The sequence below is a fragment of the Monodelphis domestica genome, chromosome 2 (assembly GCF_027887165.1).
Source record: "Monodelphis domestica isolate mMonDom1 chromosome 2, mMonDom1.pri, whole genome shotgun sequence".
Classification (NCBI taxonomy): Eukaryota; Metazoa; Chordata; class Mammalia; order Didelphimorphia; family Didelphidae; genus Monodelphis; species Monodelphis domestica.
Window position 1 is genome coordinate 383,840,276 of NC_077228.1, and position 17,757 is coordinate 383,858,032.

Genomic DNA, 17,757 nt, shown 5'->3' on the forward strand with positions numbered 1-17,757 from the left:
TAAAGAATTAATATTATCAGCTCTGGATGAATTACATATAAGGGTACTGAAAGAAATAGCAGATGTGATTGTGGAGCCACTGTATATGATCTTTGAAATATTACAGAATGCCCAAGAGCATACTCACCAAATGTTCTATAAACTCCAGGATAAACTCCAGATCACTTGCAGTGATGGCAAACCTATGGCACAAGCTCCACACAGGGAGCTCTCTGTGGGCACAAAGCCACCCTCCCCCCAAACCCCACCCCACTCCATTCCCCATTCATTATTAGAAAGGCAGAGGGACTCAGGTAGAGCTGCTCTCCTCCCCCTCTCCACTGTACCTGGTGACATTTTTTGACATCCCCTGCCCCTCTGCCTAGCAGTTAATGGGAGCATATAGGGGGTAAGGTGGGCAGCTCACAGACAGCAGAGCTGGAGGGGAGCAAAGTACTCAGGCTACTACTCTCCACAAATGCTTCTCATCACCTGTCCCTCTGCCCAGCAGCCCAATAGGAATGCTTCCTTCCTCCCCTGTGTGGGGTAAGGGGGGCAGGGCATGGCACTTGGTCTCTGGATGTGGGGTCAGGCACTCTATCTCTGTCCTAGGGTATTAAAAATAAACTGGGCAAATTGGAAGGCAATCTGGAAGAAAGGCTTAGACTAACCTCTCATACCATCTACTTGTAAGGATGATATTAGAAAATAAGTGTTGTTTTATTAGTTTATAGGTAAGAAGTAAAGAGTTTGAAGCAGAGCTAAGAGAGCATGTTAATTTAAGTTATTGACAGTTATAACTGTTTTTCTGTGTCAGTTACTCTTTCTGGAAGTTGGCAGTTGATCTCTAGCAGATCTAGCAGATCTCTAGCATCTCTGGCAGATGGCAGAGACACATACTCAGAGACTCTGTTTCAGGACTGGAGGAGGTAACATCTTTGCCTTTCTCTGTCTGAGCAAAAGACCTGAAGGGGCTCAGTGTTTTCCTTTCCCAACTTGGGAAACTATTGATTATCTATTGTGGTTTTTATGAATTGATTTAACTCTGAGAAGACCAAAGAAAAACTTGGTCTTTGGTTTAGACTCTGAGTCTATTAAGGCTGAGAGTTCTAACATGATTCTGGTTGAGACTCAACCAGCTAGCCTTTGTTTTTTATAACTGTAAGGCGAAGTTAAGAAGTATAAGGATAATAGTGTTAGTTTTATTTAGAATAGGATAAATTTGGGTTAGTCAGATCAGGGAGGATTAGTGTAGCCTGTGAAACACAGGAGAAGCAGTTCCTTGCAGAACCAGTGAGTTTATTTGGGTGGATTTAAAATCCCTTAGAATTAGAAATTTTTGTTATCCTTATATATAAATATTTTATTTTTTATAAGAGTCTCTTTAGCATCCTTGTGCCTGGCCCTGAAGGGAAGTTCCCATTTGAGTTCACTTCACTTTATCACTGAAGATACTTTTGATTACATTTATCAAAAGTATCTGAACAGTTTTGAACCTATATTGGCAAGTTTTCCCATCTGTTTTTATGTAGCTCGCCATTATTATTTTTACATACTACAATAAGCTCCAAATAGATACCTGACCTGGGTAAAAATAAATTTGAAAAGGCAAGGATATACTATTCACAAATGTGGATAGTGGGAAGAGTTTGTCACCAAACAAGGGACAAGGGTGATCCTAATAGTTAAAATGGACAATTTTGATTACATAAAATTTAAATGATTTTGCATAATTAAAATTAGAAGGGAAGCAATAAACTGGGGAAACTATCTGCAGGATGATACTTTCACTGGTTCTTTTCTTACCTCTGCTTCTTCACAGTTTCCTTTCTTTCTTTCTTACCTTTTTTTATTCCCACTAATGATGGAAATAGCCCAAGCCTTTTCTTGGACCTTTTTTTTTTCTTTTCTGCATTCTATCACCTGGTATTCTCATTAGCTTTCAAGGATTTAATTATTGTTATATAGATAAAAATAAGATCTGTTATTTATCCAGACTTGGTCTTTCTCTTGAGCTCACATCCCACATCACAAGTTTACTTTTACATTCCTTCAAACTGAATGTCTCATAGACGTCTGTCTTGATCACAGCATATCAACATCTAAATTGCCTTCTCTAATACCACCTTGACCCTCATCTAAATTTCCCTATTAGTGTTGAAGGTACCACTATTTTTCTAGTCACCTGGTTTTGCAACCTTGGTGTCATTCTTGACTCCTCACTCTCACTAGTTCTTTATATCCAATTAATTGCAAAATCTTATTGTTTTGGTCTTAATTCTTCCATATTTCACTTATACGCTCTATTCATATAGCTGCCACTCTCAGGTTTGGATGCTCCTCATCTCTCACTTGGGGTTTTGGAGTATCCTTTTTGTTCCCACCTCATGCTTCTCCCCACTCTTTTCTCTTTCATTTAGCCATCAAAATGATTTTCCTAAAATACAGCTCTAATCATATCTTCCCCTACTCAAAAAACTCCATTGGCTCTCAATTGCCTCTTGGATCAAATATAAACTCTGGTATTATAAATTTTATGTCAATATAAACTCTTAACAACCTGACCCCTTCTTACCTTTCCAGTGTAATTGCAAATTACTTTTACCTCATACATTCTAGTTTCTTGCCATCCTGGCCTAGTTGTTGCTCCTCACAAATGATGCTCTTAGCAGCTCCATGCCTTTGCCTTTGCTGACCACCATATTCTACTCCTCACTTCTGCTTACTGGAATGCCTGGATTACTCAAGGCTCACCTAAAATTCTACCTTCTTTATAATTCTTTTCCTAGTCCCTCCAGCTATATAGACAACCTCTTCAAACTATCCCTTGTTCATTTTTTATAAATTCTGTATGTGTATATATGTATATACCTGTAACACACAAACACACATATTGTGTCTTTAATTAGGAAGGAAGTTCTAGGGCACATAGGTGGCCAAGTGGTTAGAGAGCCAGGCCCAGAGACAAGAAGCCCTGTGTTCAAAATTTTCCTCAGACATTTTCCAGCTGTGGTCCTGACAAGCCACTCAACCCTCATTGACTAGCCCTTATCACTCTTCTTCCTTGGAATTAATTCACAGTATTGATTTTAAGATGGAAAGCAAAGCTTAAAAAAAAAAGTAAATTAAAGTCAGAAATCTTTTAATTTATTCCCTTTTTTCTCTGTCACCTAGCACAGGTCTTTTCACAGAAGCAGGTCATAAGTTCTTCTTAATTGATTTATTCTATTACTTTCACATGGCAGAAATTGATTATCCTTTCCCCAATCTATGGGCATCTACTTTGTTTCCAGCACCTTGCTATTTTACAAAAAAGACTGCAATAAACATTTTCTTATGTTTCTTTTTATTTTGGATCTACTTGGGGTACTTGCACTTGACTCACAGTCAGACCTCAAGGTGAAAGAATCAGTCATTTTAATTATTTTCTTCCCATCATTCCATATTACTTTCTAGACTATTTAGGCCTATTCCTAGCTCAACAAACGTGTCTATTTTTGACCACCTATATTAATGGGTCATTAGTAACTTTCTGCTAATGCCCAATTCATAGAAAGAGTATTATGTGATAAAATATCAACATCTCTCTTGTAGAACTGAGAAATATAGTTATTTGCATAAGCATCTTTTTTCCTGTATATATATAAATTAGCATAACTATTTGTTTTTGGGTTTTTTTGGATCCTCTACAGAAAAGTAACCTGGAAACATTTGATTTTTGGAAGGATATTCTTGCTAGTGTACACCATAACTATAAAACAACAGCTTTTAAAGGTGAGTTCTTTGGAACCTTATTCAAAATGTTGGTGAATTAAGTAGAAGTTACTTCCATTGTTTCTCTTAATTAAATTGTCATTATTGAAAAGGATTTTCATATATTCAGTGTTGGCATTTATCTTCCTCAATTAACCTTTTTGTGATCTGAAGAATGTGTTATTGCCACAACCACTATTTTCTTAGTCTCCTTGGCATATTTTAAGTAACTGGCTGTGTGCTCACTAGTCCCTAGTGTGAGGACCCTGTTTTGATAATCCTTTGGCCAGAGCATCAGATTGAGGATTGCTGTGACTGTTGAAATGGATGTGGACATCTGGCTCACTCCCAGGACAGCCTCTGGGATGGCGCCTGCTCATGAAAAATCAGCCATTTTTATTTGTCAAACAAGGCTGGCTGACCCACAACAAGGATTGTGATACCTGAAGGGGATTAACATTAACTTTTAAGATCAAGGGTACACCATGGAATACTTTAAAAAATTTTGTTCCATTGTTTCCTGATTATTAGGACTGAAAATTGCACAGCCTGGGAACTATCTCTCTACCATTTTTCTTGTCTTTGAGTTTTTCTACTTTAAATGATTCTTAGTCAAGAACTACTTTTGAATTTGTTAGGCTGCTCTTAGTGACTTGGTCTGATAGAAGCTTTTACTGGAGTTGGGAGTGGGATCTGTGCCTCACTGTGGGTCCTTGGCCATTAATTCCTCAGCAACAGTATGGCTCAGGGCTTGCCATTCCTTTTTATATAGTTTATAACAGTTCTTAATTGGCCAATTGCTTTGTTTTGTCATATAATCAAAATGTAGCGTTGCGGTAATAGCTGAGTGCCAATAAAGAAGCATGTCCCAAGTAAGCTTTTAAAAACGTCCACTAGTTTATTGCTTTACATTCTATTAACTTGGAAAAACAAAAAGCATTAAAAGAACAGATTAGGATAGCAAATATGGTGGTTTGAGATGAATCCAGCCTAAAAATCCATTCTTTTGGTTTTTTTGTTGCAATGTAATTAGAGAGTAGGTAGAAACATTTGTGTTTTCAAAAGATTCAGGGTTGTCATGGAATTTTTGAAACAGTAACATACAAATACAACACAGAGCATAAATAAATAATCTCTATTTAAATGGTTGAAGCCTTTGATGCCAGTTATAATTCCACTAAAATTCATGGAAATAAAAGATATGCAGTAGACTTCTGTACTGTAAATACTTATGAAATTTCATTTGAACAAGTGTCCAATGAACAAAACATTTCTATATAATAAATCCAAAGAAGCCAAGTAATAAAAGGTACTTTCTAATGACAAAAACAGTAATCATCATGTGAACCAGTTGACTGCACACAGCTTTCATCTGCACCGACTGCCTTAAATAAATGAATCAGAAGGAAATATCCCTATTTTGTGTTTTAACTTGAAAGGCCCTCTTATCACAGGACATCTTTCCATATTTTGAAGATAGTAAGATTTTCAGCTACCAAATGAATTTTTGAGGTGATTCAAGAATAAGCACCTTGTATACAAAAATGGCTTCAAATAGGTTTTTTTGGCCTTTAGTATGGCTAAAATATTTTTCTTTTGTCATTCATACAAGCACCATTGTAGGGAAACATACTTGAATGCACCCTACTCAGAATCCACCATCAGAAAGTACTGGAGGGTACAGCACCTTTCAAATCTGTGGGTTCAAGTTTACTAGGGATACAGTACCTTTTTCTAAGTGTTCAAAATGAACTAATATTAGTGGTTAGAATTTGGCATGTTTTGAAAGTTATTGTCAAATTTCTGAAATCAAATCTTAGTCTAAAAACCTTTTTCTTCTAAGACTTTTATTCTTGTGTTTGGCTTTCTTTTGCTTTCTGGCATTAATGATATTTTTTTGTAAAGAATTCAATCAAAGGGCTAACTATTCTCTTTCCAAATATGATTTGGATTTTGGCATATATTTCACTTTTAAGATAAATTGTGTAGATTGTTTTATATTTAAGTTCAAAACATTTTCAGTCTGGGCTTTAAAAGTGTTCCTCCTTTTAAAATATGAAGGTTTTGTTTAATTTACTTTAAGCAGATAAGGAACATATATATATATATATATCATAAAACATTTATTTTAAGTGTTTAAATTAGCTATATTTTTAGTTAGAATTTTCAAAATTACATTTCTCTGTGGTGTTAAAAATTAATATAAAATATTCAGGTAAACTTAGTAGTTTCTGATGGTTAAAATGAATCCCCTTAAGGCTATGATATAAGCTTGTTCACAAGATAACTTCTTGTCTCCAAAAGATGATTCTGTGGTGAGGTTATATTTCTTCTCTTAGTGAAGTACAGTACAGAGAGAGTGAAATTACACAATATCACATGTTTTCACATAAAATATTAGGGTAATTTAGTTGTAATATATAGAAATACTTAAAATAAGAGTAATCTTCATGTGCAATTTACTATTTTTTCACTTTATGGTCCTAATGGTAAACTTGCTTTTCCCAGTCATTTGAAAAGTAGTCAATTTTTACAATGTTCTGGTGCTGGAGGGGAGAGTCTTCTAGGAAAAATTTCATTAAAAACATTTTTCAAGCAGACAATGTAGATTAGCTATGCAGGCTGTTTTTATATTAAAGCAAATAAAAATCCTGAGAAAGATGAATGAACATACTCAGAGGAATATAAACCATTGGATTCTGCATTTGGTAGCTGTAGCCATACTTGGTCATTTTCTGTGAGATCTATGATGGCACTCCCTGAAGCCTGATCCAAGTATCCTTTTGTATATTCATCATAGGTGTACATTATGGGGGTACCATTCTTATACAAGCCCACCCACACATGAGTCCCTTTCACATGCACGTGATAGGAAAAATAGTACAGCCCTGGTATTCTACAGGTAAAAATTCCAGTTCTAGGGTCATAATGCTGTTGCCTGTTATAGATGATTTTGTCAAATGGGATTGGAGTACCTATTGCTGGGTAGGCTTTAGAGAGAATAACTGTGAAAGCTGACACAGGCATTCCTGTTATACCCTGATTTGCACTTACTAGAGGTGTCCCTGACAAGTTTGGCCTTTGTCCAGCCTTTATAAAGCCCTCTGGCATGATTGCTTGGCCTGGTGGGCCTGGAGGTCCTGGGGGCCCTGGACGTCCAGGCTCTCCATCATGTCCTCTTGGACCTGGTAGTCCTGGTGGCCCCATTGGTCCATTGAGTCCTTTAGTTGCAATACCGGCTGGGCCAGGCAGGCCTGGATTTCCTGGGTCTCCTTTAGTTCCAGGGAATCCTTGGATTCCTGGTGGCCCAACTGGACCTCTTGTGCCTGGTATTCCAGGTGCTCCCCTAGGTCCTGGCTCCCCATTGTATCCTGGTATTCCCTTGGCTCCAGCTGCTCCTATAGGGCCTGGCAGACCTGGAGGACCTCCCAATCCCATGTCTCCTTTTGGTCCTGGTAACCCTGGGTTGCCCTTGGGACCATTGAGACCTGGTTCTCCTGGGTAGCCGGGTTTTCCTTCTAACCCAGGTAGGCCTCTGTCTCCTTTAGCCCCTGGGTACCCTGCAGGGCCTATAGGTCCTGCCTCCCCTTTAGAACCAGGGATGCCATGGTTACCTGATATTCCTTTGGGTCCTTGGGGCCCCATGCGCCCTGGGAGCCCATCCAAACCTGGTTCCCCTGGGTGACCTGCTGGACCTTGTTCTCCTTTGGCTCCTGGAACCCCTGGAAGGCCTTCAGGCCCTCTCTGCCCTTTTATCCCTGGCAAACCTGGCTTACCAAACCCAGGTGCACCTGGCATGCCTGCTATTCCTGGAGCTCCTGGAAGACCTTTCGTTCCAGGCGTCCCTGGCAGGCCTGGTGCCCCACTGACTCCTGGCTTTCCTACTCCTGCTGCCCCAGGCTGTCCGCGGGGCCCCTGGGGACCTGGTAGGCCAGGTGGGCCTGTTTCCCCTGGAAAACCTCTGTCTCCTTTGGCCCCAGGTTGTCCTGGAAATCCATTCTCTCCTCTTTTTCCTATACCAGCAGGCCCTGGAGGTCCCATGGGACCCTGGGGCCCTGGGTGGCCTCTCTCACCTGGTCTGCCAGGAACTCCATATCCATTTTCCCCCTTTTGTCCATTCATACCAGGGGTGCCTGGCACACCCTTTTCTCCAGGGAAGCCTCTTGGTCCTGGGGCCCCTGTTGGCCCCTGGGGGCCTGGTTTTCCTGCCACAGATATGCCAGCAGCTCCAGGAATTCCAGGAGGTCCCGGTGGACCTCTCGGTCCAGGTAAGCCTGCTGGTCCAACGTCTCCTTTCTCTCCATACCGTCCTCTCTCGCCTGGCTTTCCTGGGAGACCCGGCATGCCTGGTTTCCCAACTGCAGAGAGTCCTGGTGGTCCTGGCATGCCTGGCTGTCCTTGAGGCCCTGGGCTTCCATAGCCTGGCTTTCCAGGAGGGCCAGAAGGTCCAGGCTGTCCTCGAGGGCCTATGGGGCCTGGTGGTCCAGGAGGACCTTGTTCTCCTCTTACTGGTATGCCTAGAAGACATGATAGACACACAGTGGGAAAATTAGAATTTTTGTGGAAAATCATAGTTCCCAAGTTATAAATCATGAGGCTGGAAAAAGGTTGTGGTACTATCTAACTTCCTTATTTTCAGAAAAAATCCAAACCTACACACTCAATAAAATAAAAATCAACTTGAGAGTTGAGTAGAGAAGGTGAGTTTACAGCTCCCAGGTAACCTAGTATGGTATCTAACACAGAGACTGCTGATACTTTCATTCATTCCCTATTGTAATGGGCCATCATAGGATTGTGAAATTCATTCACTTCAGCAATTCCGTAAACATTCATTAAGTGCTGAACTTGTGAAGATCCTTGTGCTAGGAAACACTAAGAGTATAAAAATGAAAAATAAAAGATAGCTCCTGCCCTGCCTGCATAAATACTGGAAACCATAATTTCATGCAGGTGATTTTTTAAAGAATTAACCCATGGCCTATGATTGGGATGGAATACTGCCATGCCATAAGAAGTGACCAACTAGATATTCTGGAATTTTCTTTGGAATATGTGTATAGATAGGCCTGCCTATGGAAGATATCTGTACATGCATATATCTGTAGATGAATATATACATGTTATGTATACTCATGTGTACAAAAAATCCATACATGGGACTATATGGACTATATCTCCATATGTATATATAATATGTAGAAATATATCTATATCTGAGATGCATTAGAAAAATTAAATGTATACAGAAGTAGAAACTGGAAAGGCAAAATACATTGAAAAGGTTTGAATGTAGTGATTTTTTTTCCTTCCATAAAGCTTTAAAAACAACAACAACAACAAAAATGCGTGCCTTCCATCTTAGAATTAATATTGTGTATTGGTCCCTAGGACAGATGAGTGGTGTGGTCTAAGTGGGGCTGGGGGTGGGAGTGTAAGTGACTTGCCCTGGGTCATAAAGCTAGGAAATATCTGAGGCCAGACTTGATTTGAACCTAGGACCTTTTAGGTCTAGGTCTGGTTCTCAATCCACCAAACCACCTACCTATTTTCCCCCAGCTAATATAGTTTTAATGAGAAATGCATTTGTCCTAAGGTGAGCTGCTTATGAAGCAAGAGCTATTTTTTACCTTTCTTTATATCTCCAGCACTTAAAATGGTGGCTGGCCTATAGTAGATGCTTAATAAATAATTATCAACTGACTGGCTAACCTGTACTGAATGATGTTCATATTTAGGTTGGATATCAACCTAAATCTTCCATTCTCAAAGCTAAAAGCATGTATGTGTATGCACACACATGTACTCATAATTTAGATTATATTTCATATATTTTATGTATATAATGTTATTACATAAAAATTTTATATATGTATATATATACACACATCTGTGTATATATAAAATCTTAGTAACAAATGAGAGATGGAGTGCTTAGATAAATAGCTAGCTTCATAGCCAAGAAGATCTGAGATCAAGTTCTGCCTCTGACACATATTGGCTCTGAGATTTTGGATGGTTTTCTTAACTTTTCTGATCTGAATTGGTAGAATTTCCTCATCCAAAGTTCTCTGTACTAATATAAAATCAAAAGTACAGTCCCTGTCTCCATTAACAAAAAGTTTTAACTTATGTATTTGGAATAGAAGCCTAGGAGATAGCTAAATTAATCTATCTGTGTGTGTCTCTCGTTCTCTGTCTCTGACTCTCTAACACACACACACACACACAAAACACACTCATATAAAAAGATTGAACGTTACAGGTGAGACAAGAGATGATTGTCTTTTTTAACATAAAACAGTCTGAAAACAATGGTAAACCATTTTAAATGGGGGTTTACCATATCTCTTTAAAAGGAGACATTTTGGGGTAAAAAGCCATTAAAATGGTCAAAAGTGTGTGATTGAGACAAGCCATGTCCATGTTAGGCTGTAAAAAAGGTGCTTCTATAAAAAACTCCACAGATAGAATGGCTATATCATATCCTTGAGAAGTCTGTAAAGCATCATCATATGAAAATGTTGAGACTCTTCTACAAGGGTAGAATCATAGTCTGCCAGCTAGATTATTAAATCAGTTGTGATGCAAATTAGTGCAGAACACAGTTTTAACTTACTTTTTTGGTTCTGCTTTTAAACCATAATGTTCAGTTTGGAGAGGTCTGCATTTTTCTGGTTATATTCATTTCTCAAATAGGAATGTATACTTTTGTTTTATAAAGTGATGCTGGACTGGTTCTGACTTTCCTTTGTCAATCAGATTTATGTTTTGATAGAGGATTTTTTGTCATTATTATGAATAATGTCTGTCAGTGAAAGATAATGTATTTGAATTTTGACATTTTCATTTTGTAATAGTGCTGTTAATATTTTGGCTTACTACTAAATATTATTAATGGAATTTTGCTTAAGCATGCTAATTATGATTATAATAGAAATATAACGTTAATTGCTAATTCCTAAATTTGTTTTTGGCCCCTCAATACTGTATATATGTTTCCATTTGGTGGTTTGTAGCCATATTTATGTGTGTTGTATGATAACATTTTAAATGGGAAATGAACATAATTTTAGGAAAATATTTTAAAAATAATCAATTTTAATCCCTAAAAATAGTAACATCTGAAGAAGGTATGTTCTTTATAAATAAAGTTTTTAATGCAAGTCACAAGCTTTCTAAAAGAGAAAACTATACTTTCCCCACCAAATAAAGCCAATTTGTGTAGTCATTACTTACCATGAACTAGGTGTGGATGATATTTATTTTATTTCTTTCTATTAGTTAGAAATAGAAAAGTAACATTAAGATCCACAATGCTAACAAACACCTAAAATTGAATTTCATTCAAATTCCATTGAAGAAGACATCTTAAGTGTGATATTATTTTAGGCATTCTACCCGAATGAACAAAATTTTCAGAAGTAGATGTTCATGTTTATCTAGTTTCTGCTAACATCTCTAAGAAAATGAATTTATATCACAGATTACCGTAAGCTATTAGTAGAATATACAGATCTTATAAACATTAAATTTCTTTAAATCTTTAGCATAAATGACATCTAAACAACTTCCAAATAGTTTATTACTTTGAGTATAAAGTTATGGCTCCGTGAGCCCCATTGGGGTTCATGTAAATTTAACATTCTTGTGGGGGGGGGCCCCAGAGAGACCTGGATGAAGCAGGTAGCTGATCCCTTGCTCTACATCACAATCCCTATTGTCTTTCTTTCAATAACTAAAAGTAAAGCAGTACTTGTTTTGTTTTGCCATAGAAATTGAATTTACTAATTTCACTTAATTTTGTTGAAGCAGTTCCGACTCTATGATATTTATTGAATTAAACAGATAGCTGGCTTCCCTCTATCAGCCTTGGAGTCAGAAAGACCTTAATTTAAGTCCTGCCTCTGTCAAATAATAGATGTGTGACCATAAACAAGTAATGGTGGTCTTTCATTAAGAAGATAAGTGTTATGGAAACATTACTTACGCACACGGGTTGAGAGAGCTTCTTGATCAGATATCTTACACTGAAAAAATCCTAGATCCAGAACCTCTGCACTCCCGCTTCCCTGGCCTCAAACTGAGAATATGAAGTATTTGCTTCATTAGAATCAGTTGTTAATTGTATTTAAAGCTGAAGTTCTTAACCTGGAGTCTATGAATGTCTTGAGACAGAAATTTCAGGGAGTAAAGGAACTTGGAGGAAGGAAAAATGATTTTTATTTCAATCTATTTTGTTTTCCTTTGTCATCCTGTGTATTTTACTTAATGCACTTAAGAAGGTTATCTCAAGAACGGTCCATTGACTATACCATTCTGTTAAAGGGGTATGTGATTTTAAAAAACCTTAAGAACCCCACTAGCTACCACATTGAAATTGGCATATTGAACTGTATCTTCACAAACTATATAGCATGAATATAGTTTTACAAAGTGATGCAGTTAGTATATATTTTATTCAAAGTGCTGGCTTTTTATTAACATTTATTAACTAATGATAGAGGAAATGCATTTGATAAATTGAAAAAATCATTATTTGCATCATGAAAAATGTAGTCTAATGGAAAAAGTACTAGTATTGGGTAGGAGGGGCCAAAAAAAAAAAAAACCCTGTTAAAGTCCTGACTTTGATACTAGCTTTTGATACCACCGTGAACATGTGGTTCTTTGCCTCATTTTTTGTCATCTATCAAATGGGAAGAATAATTCTTTTATTCTGTATTTTATGTTATTGTGAAGAAGGTATTTTGGCAAACCTTAAAATCCTTCATAAATAAGAAATGTTGTTATTAAAAAATTTAAGGGAGAAAAATCATTAACTATCTAAATCAATGAAAAGGTACTATATTCAAGTTACTAGTTTGTTTTTTTAATTTTCTTTAATTGTTCTTGTAGAATGGAGGTTTTAGGGGAAGAAAGTAACTTTTTCCCCTTTGGAACAGGCTATCAGTTAGTGGTGAATTGCCTGGGGAAATGTTTTATCATGGAATGGAATCACTAATTTTGAACATATGTGGGACATGTAACAAGGCAAAACAAGTTTGTTGGCAGGGGATTAGAGTTGCACACTCATATTTTTCTTCTATCAGGGCCCATTTTCTAGGATGGCATTTCCCTTACAACATTTTCCCTGATTTGGAGTCATTGTAAAGCACCTCACTTTTGACCTTAATGAGAACTAGTTTATTTTGCTTTTATCTCCTGCCACACCTGAAAGACAGACAGACAATCCCTAATTCCATCAATTCTTTTTTGGTTTCCTAGTTATTCTTGTAGACTTATTACATATAAATCAATATCATTATATTTTTTGATGGACTCCTAAATAAGGAAATTCCCTTGCTAAAGCTTGTCATAATCTTCTCTTTACCTTATAATGTCTTATATTTCCTAGAACACCAAAAGGCTTGCAGAATATAACACGTCCAGTCTGTTTAAGAGGCCAGACTTAAATGGAGGTCTTGTGGGCTTTAAAGTCAGCTTTCTATCTACTAGGCTTCACTTCCTTCTTTCTTCTATTGTTCAATATTAATATTTCAAAAAGTGACAGAGAATTAGATTATATTTCAATTTCTAAAGATGAATTGACCTTTTTTATTGGTAGGAATATCTTTGATATGGCTTCAAGTATATTACAATGTTCTTCATTTTCAACTTGAATAATAGTCAAACTCATGGGCTTTGTTAGCATCCAAGTCAACTCTATAACAAAACCAAATTGAGTGTTTATTTCAAAGGTATAAAATTTTTAAAATAAATCAAATTCCATTCCCTATATCAAATTTACAAAGATAAAAATGGATTTCTTTTTCTTTCTGTTCCTTCCTTCCTTCCTCACTTCCTCTTTCCCTCCTTCCCTTCTTTCTGTGTCTTTCTTTCTTTCTTTCTTTCTTTCTTTCTTTCTTTCTTTCTTTCTTTCTTTCTTTCTTTCTTTCTTTCTTTCTTTCTTTCTTTCTTTCTTTCTTTCTTTCTTTCTTTCTTTCTTCCCTTCTTCCCTTCTTTCTGTCTCTTTCTTCCTTCCTTCCTTTCTTCCTTTCTTCCTTCATTCCTTTCTTTCCTTCCCTCCTCTCATGTTAACTATGTGATCCTGGGCAAGATACTTAAACTCTTAGGGCTCTAGGTGACTCCTTTAGTCTAGATCAAATGCTGACTTGCATTGGGTAGAGAGAATTTTCCTATGTAGGATTTTCTTCAGTTATATTAGTGCTCTAGTCCCTCTCACTGTCCTATAACTCCACCTATCTGAGGTACATATGCTATAAAATACTCATCTTTTCAACAAAAATGCTACTCTTAATAAGAGTTTTAATCCCTCCTCTCCAAATATGCAAACATGTCAGTTTGGGGTGGAGGGAAATAACTGTTATAGGAGCTGCTAAGTTCTTCTATAGATAATCAGGCCTGGAGATAGGAGGTCCTGGGTTCAAATCCAGCCTCAGATACTTCTTAGCTATGTGACCCTAGGCAAGCCACTTAAACTCCATTGCTTGGTCCTTAATGGTCTCCTGCCTTAGAACCAATCAATACATAATATTCATTCTAAGATAGAAGGTAAGATTAAAAAACAATTACTACAAAAAGACCAGAGTTGTATTGATTGGTGAGAGTAATAAGCTGTGTCTTCATTGAGTAAAGCCCCTAAAAACTTGAGATATATTTTTTTCTGGGGTCAAAGAGAGGCTTATTAAGAAAATGAATTTGTTTTATAAAGGTGTGAACTTCCATTACTGGAAGGGAAAGAAATCCACACTTTGTAGCTAGGCTTTTTTAAAACAAAATTCTTTTTACATAGTTTGTAATTTCTTTGAAAAGATTGTTCCCAATTGAATGAGAAGCAGAATCGCCTAGTAGGGAAAACTTGCTTTGGAGCAGGAAGAATAGGACTTACTAGTTATAACAAATGGCCAAAACTTGGGTTATACCAAAAAGTGTTGTTAAATGAGGGAGGGAAAATTGAGATCATTTTTTGGAGTGGGATCTATTTTACCCTATAGTAAGAATTCATTTTGGTCATTTTCTAATAGGTAATTTAATGGAATTCAATTAATACAAATACATAATATTGAACCAAAATTATCTTAGATAATATTAGACATAATAAATATTTTAATATATCATTTTATGCTTTCATATTAAATGCTTCAGTATTTTTGTTATATGTGATTGATAGACATTTTAGTTGAGGTAACCTAACATGAGAATGTAGCAAAACAAAATGTTAAACTTGTCAGTATTCAGATGTTTTTATGAATGGTTCTGTTTATATATCTGAAATAATTTGATAATAGAGTGTAAGACATCTTAAATTTGTGTTGGAAGTGTAGTAGATTTTAATTATAGCATGTAAGTTAAGAGATTAATGTAATTTTATGAAGAATGTTAATGATATTGAATCAAGGATCAATGTTTAATGTTGCTTAATTCATTTGTATATTAAATTCTTTCCCTTAGGTTGATTAAAACAGTTTCTGGTTATTTTTTGTTGATAAAATTCAGTCATTTAATCAGATGTTAGCTGATATTTTACCACTCAGAATTTATAATTACCATTGTTTTAGCTTAAAATTCTGATCTAGTACAATGTCTAGTCCAATAAGAAGGGTTTTAATAAATGCTTGTTGAATAAATAAGCGAATTAGTGAAGAAACTATTTAGGCATACAAAACCTTTAGCTCAACTCTTTTATTTATAAATTGGATGATTCATTTAGGTTCTAGATAACTTCTGGTTTATTGCTTTGGGATAAATAAATTAAAAAAATAAACCTGCTTATTTTTGCCACGACATCATTTGGGAAAGTAAATCCAAACATGAGAATTCAGAAATATTGAGTATTTTATATTATTCCTGTCACTTTGATATATATTTGAGGGATGTTAATGCTATTCTGTAATCTTTCTTTTCTCACAAATCACTTTAACAATTTGGACCCATCTGAGAAAATGAGACCATTTGATAGCAATCATAGAATTAATAGTTCTTAGTTAGAAATATACAAGAAAAGAAGAAAATCATCATAATTGCCCAATGACAAGTAGCAAATGCTTAGTCAAACCAAAGAGGTATTTTGTCTTACCTTTACTCTTTATGGTGTAAGGAATGAAAAACTGTGTCTTTGGATTGGGTGGTGGCCCCTTTATTCCTGTAGGTGATTGGAATCGTTCAGCATAAAACCCACCATTAACCAAGTTAGAGATTAGCAGCAAAAAGGCTATTTGTAACAGCATATTCCCAGACTAATTCTGCAAAAAGAAAAGAACCCTTTTATATACATATATATGTAAAAAAAAAATATATATATATACACATATATACATAGTAGATTATATAGATATATGCATGTAAATGTTTTGTTGTCTTTATGTTACCTTTTTCCTGGTATTTCACAAATGAAATTTTTGTACATTTCAAGGTAACTGCTACTTTCTTAGTTATCCTGTTGAATGTATTTCTTAAAATAATGGTAATTGATGCTTCTTTGTTTTCTAAGCATATTTTTCAGTTGTATTTTAAAATAATCTTTCAATGCCCTAGGTAGCTTAAGGAAAACTATATATTTGCTATCCATCCATCTATCTATCTATCTATCTATCTATCTATCTATCTATCTATCTATCTATCTGTCTGTCTGTTTTTCTATCTTATCTATCTTCATGCACACAGACTATACATTTTCTCTATATAAAGGACGCACAGCCTACATAGGTAGAATTTCATATATACTTATACACTAATAGAATCACAGGGCTATTTCCTGTCCTATGTTGAAATGATTTTCATGAATGTCGATGAATTGTTGAAAATTAAAGGACTTTTGTGACTCACCCAGCACCCTTCCACTGAGTACAAATTTTTCAAAGGTATTAAATGACAAACTCCTGACAGGTCTATTAAACATTTCTTGATCTTTGATATAGATTCAACAGCAGAAGCTTAAAAATAACACTAAATCATCAGTAGAACCAGTTAGTTATAACAATCATGTCAACATTATTTCAATTAGGTAAACTAATAGAACCTTTTGAGCAAATTTTTAGTGCCAAAGCAATTTGATCTTTACCTATACAGAATAAATATCAATTCCCCCAAGTTTATGCTTGGCAAGTTAAAATGGATGCTAGATCAATTACAGTGAAATTAAAGACCTACCAGAATGCCAGGATTCTTAAGCAGATTGTTTTTCAGTCTTCTTCAATGTGTACCTCCACTCCAGTGAAAAGTACAGAAGTTGTCTTTTCAAGAATTACTCTGGTGTATTTATACTATTTGTTCACTTGTTACATGAAGTGACACGTGGGATAAGCTCCTCCCAAAAGAGGTAGTAAGCACTAATTATGGTGGAAAGTTATATTTGGGCAGACACACTAGATCATGTGAATGTTTCTTTTCCTTATGTTTCTTTATTGAAAAAAAAAACTCTTTGATTTACATATGTAGTTTTAGTTTGAAATGCACGATTGTCATTTTCTCTAAGCTATTCAGATGTTTAAGGCTGTTAGTTAGGAGAATAACAGTGTCTATTATATTAGATGGATCACTCATTTAGTATTGTTCAAATATAGAAGATGCTGTAAACCATCTAGTCCTATCCATTTTCTGTATAACTCTCTCGGTATAGCCTGACTATGAAAGTTTCAAAGTTTTGTTTTGTTTTTAAATGAGATTATAATAGTAGTTGTCACTTTTTATATTACATATAGTGACAAACATGGGTTTCTTGTCAGTTTTAAGGATTTGGGGCATGTTTCATAGAGAATTTAGTATTTTGTAAAAGTTAATAAAAAAGGAAATTCAAAAATTGATAGTATTTCCTTTTCTAATTATTTTAAACTGTATCCAGCTAAATTATGTTCATCAGAAATGGGGACATGTATTTAGTATATCATAAATTTTTGTGCACATACATACTATATATGGCTACTATGTCTTAAATTCTCCCTCTGCCCCAATATATTATATTCAGCATTTGACTTTACATTTTACAGTTACACATTGCTATTGAATTATATATTATTGTAGAGC

General features: G+C 35.7%; 2 protein-coding genes across 2 annotated transcripts in view; one reads left to right on the forward strand and one right to left on the reverse strand.

Moving 5' to 3' along the window:
• The window catches only part of NT5DC1 (5'-nucleotidase domain containing 1), a 266,402-nt gene that overhangs the window by 25,522 nt on the left and 223,123 nt on the right, over positions 1-17,757 (forward strand). The window contains exon 6 of the mRNA XM_007484456.3: positions 3,672-3,753. Coding sequence (XP_007484518.2) covers positions 3,672-3,753 — 82 coding nt within the window. The remainder of the gene's footprint in view (positions 1-3,671; positions 3,754-17,757) is intronic.
• COL10A1 (collagen type X alpha 1 chain) lies at positions 4,606-16,968 on the reverse strand. The gene is made up of 3 exons (XM_007484454.3): positions 16,885-16,968; positions 15,812-15,977; positions 4,606-8,249 (listed from the first exon to the last, which is right to left on the reverse strand). Exons 2-3 carry the CDS (start codon positions 15,960-15,962, stop codon positions 6,361-6,363), a joined length of 2,040 nt encoding a protein of 679 aa, XP_007484516.2. The 5' UTR covers positions 15,963-15,977; positions 16,885-16,968; the 3' UTR covers positions 4,606-6,360.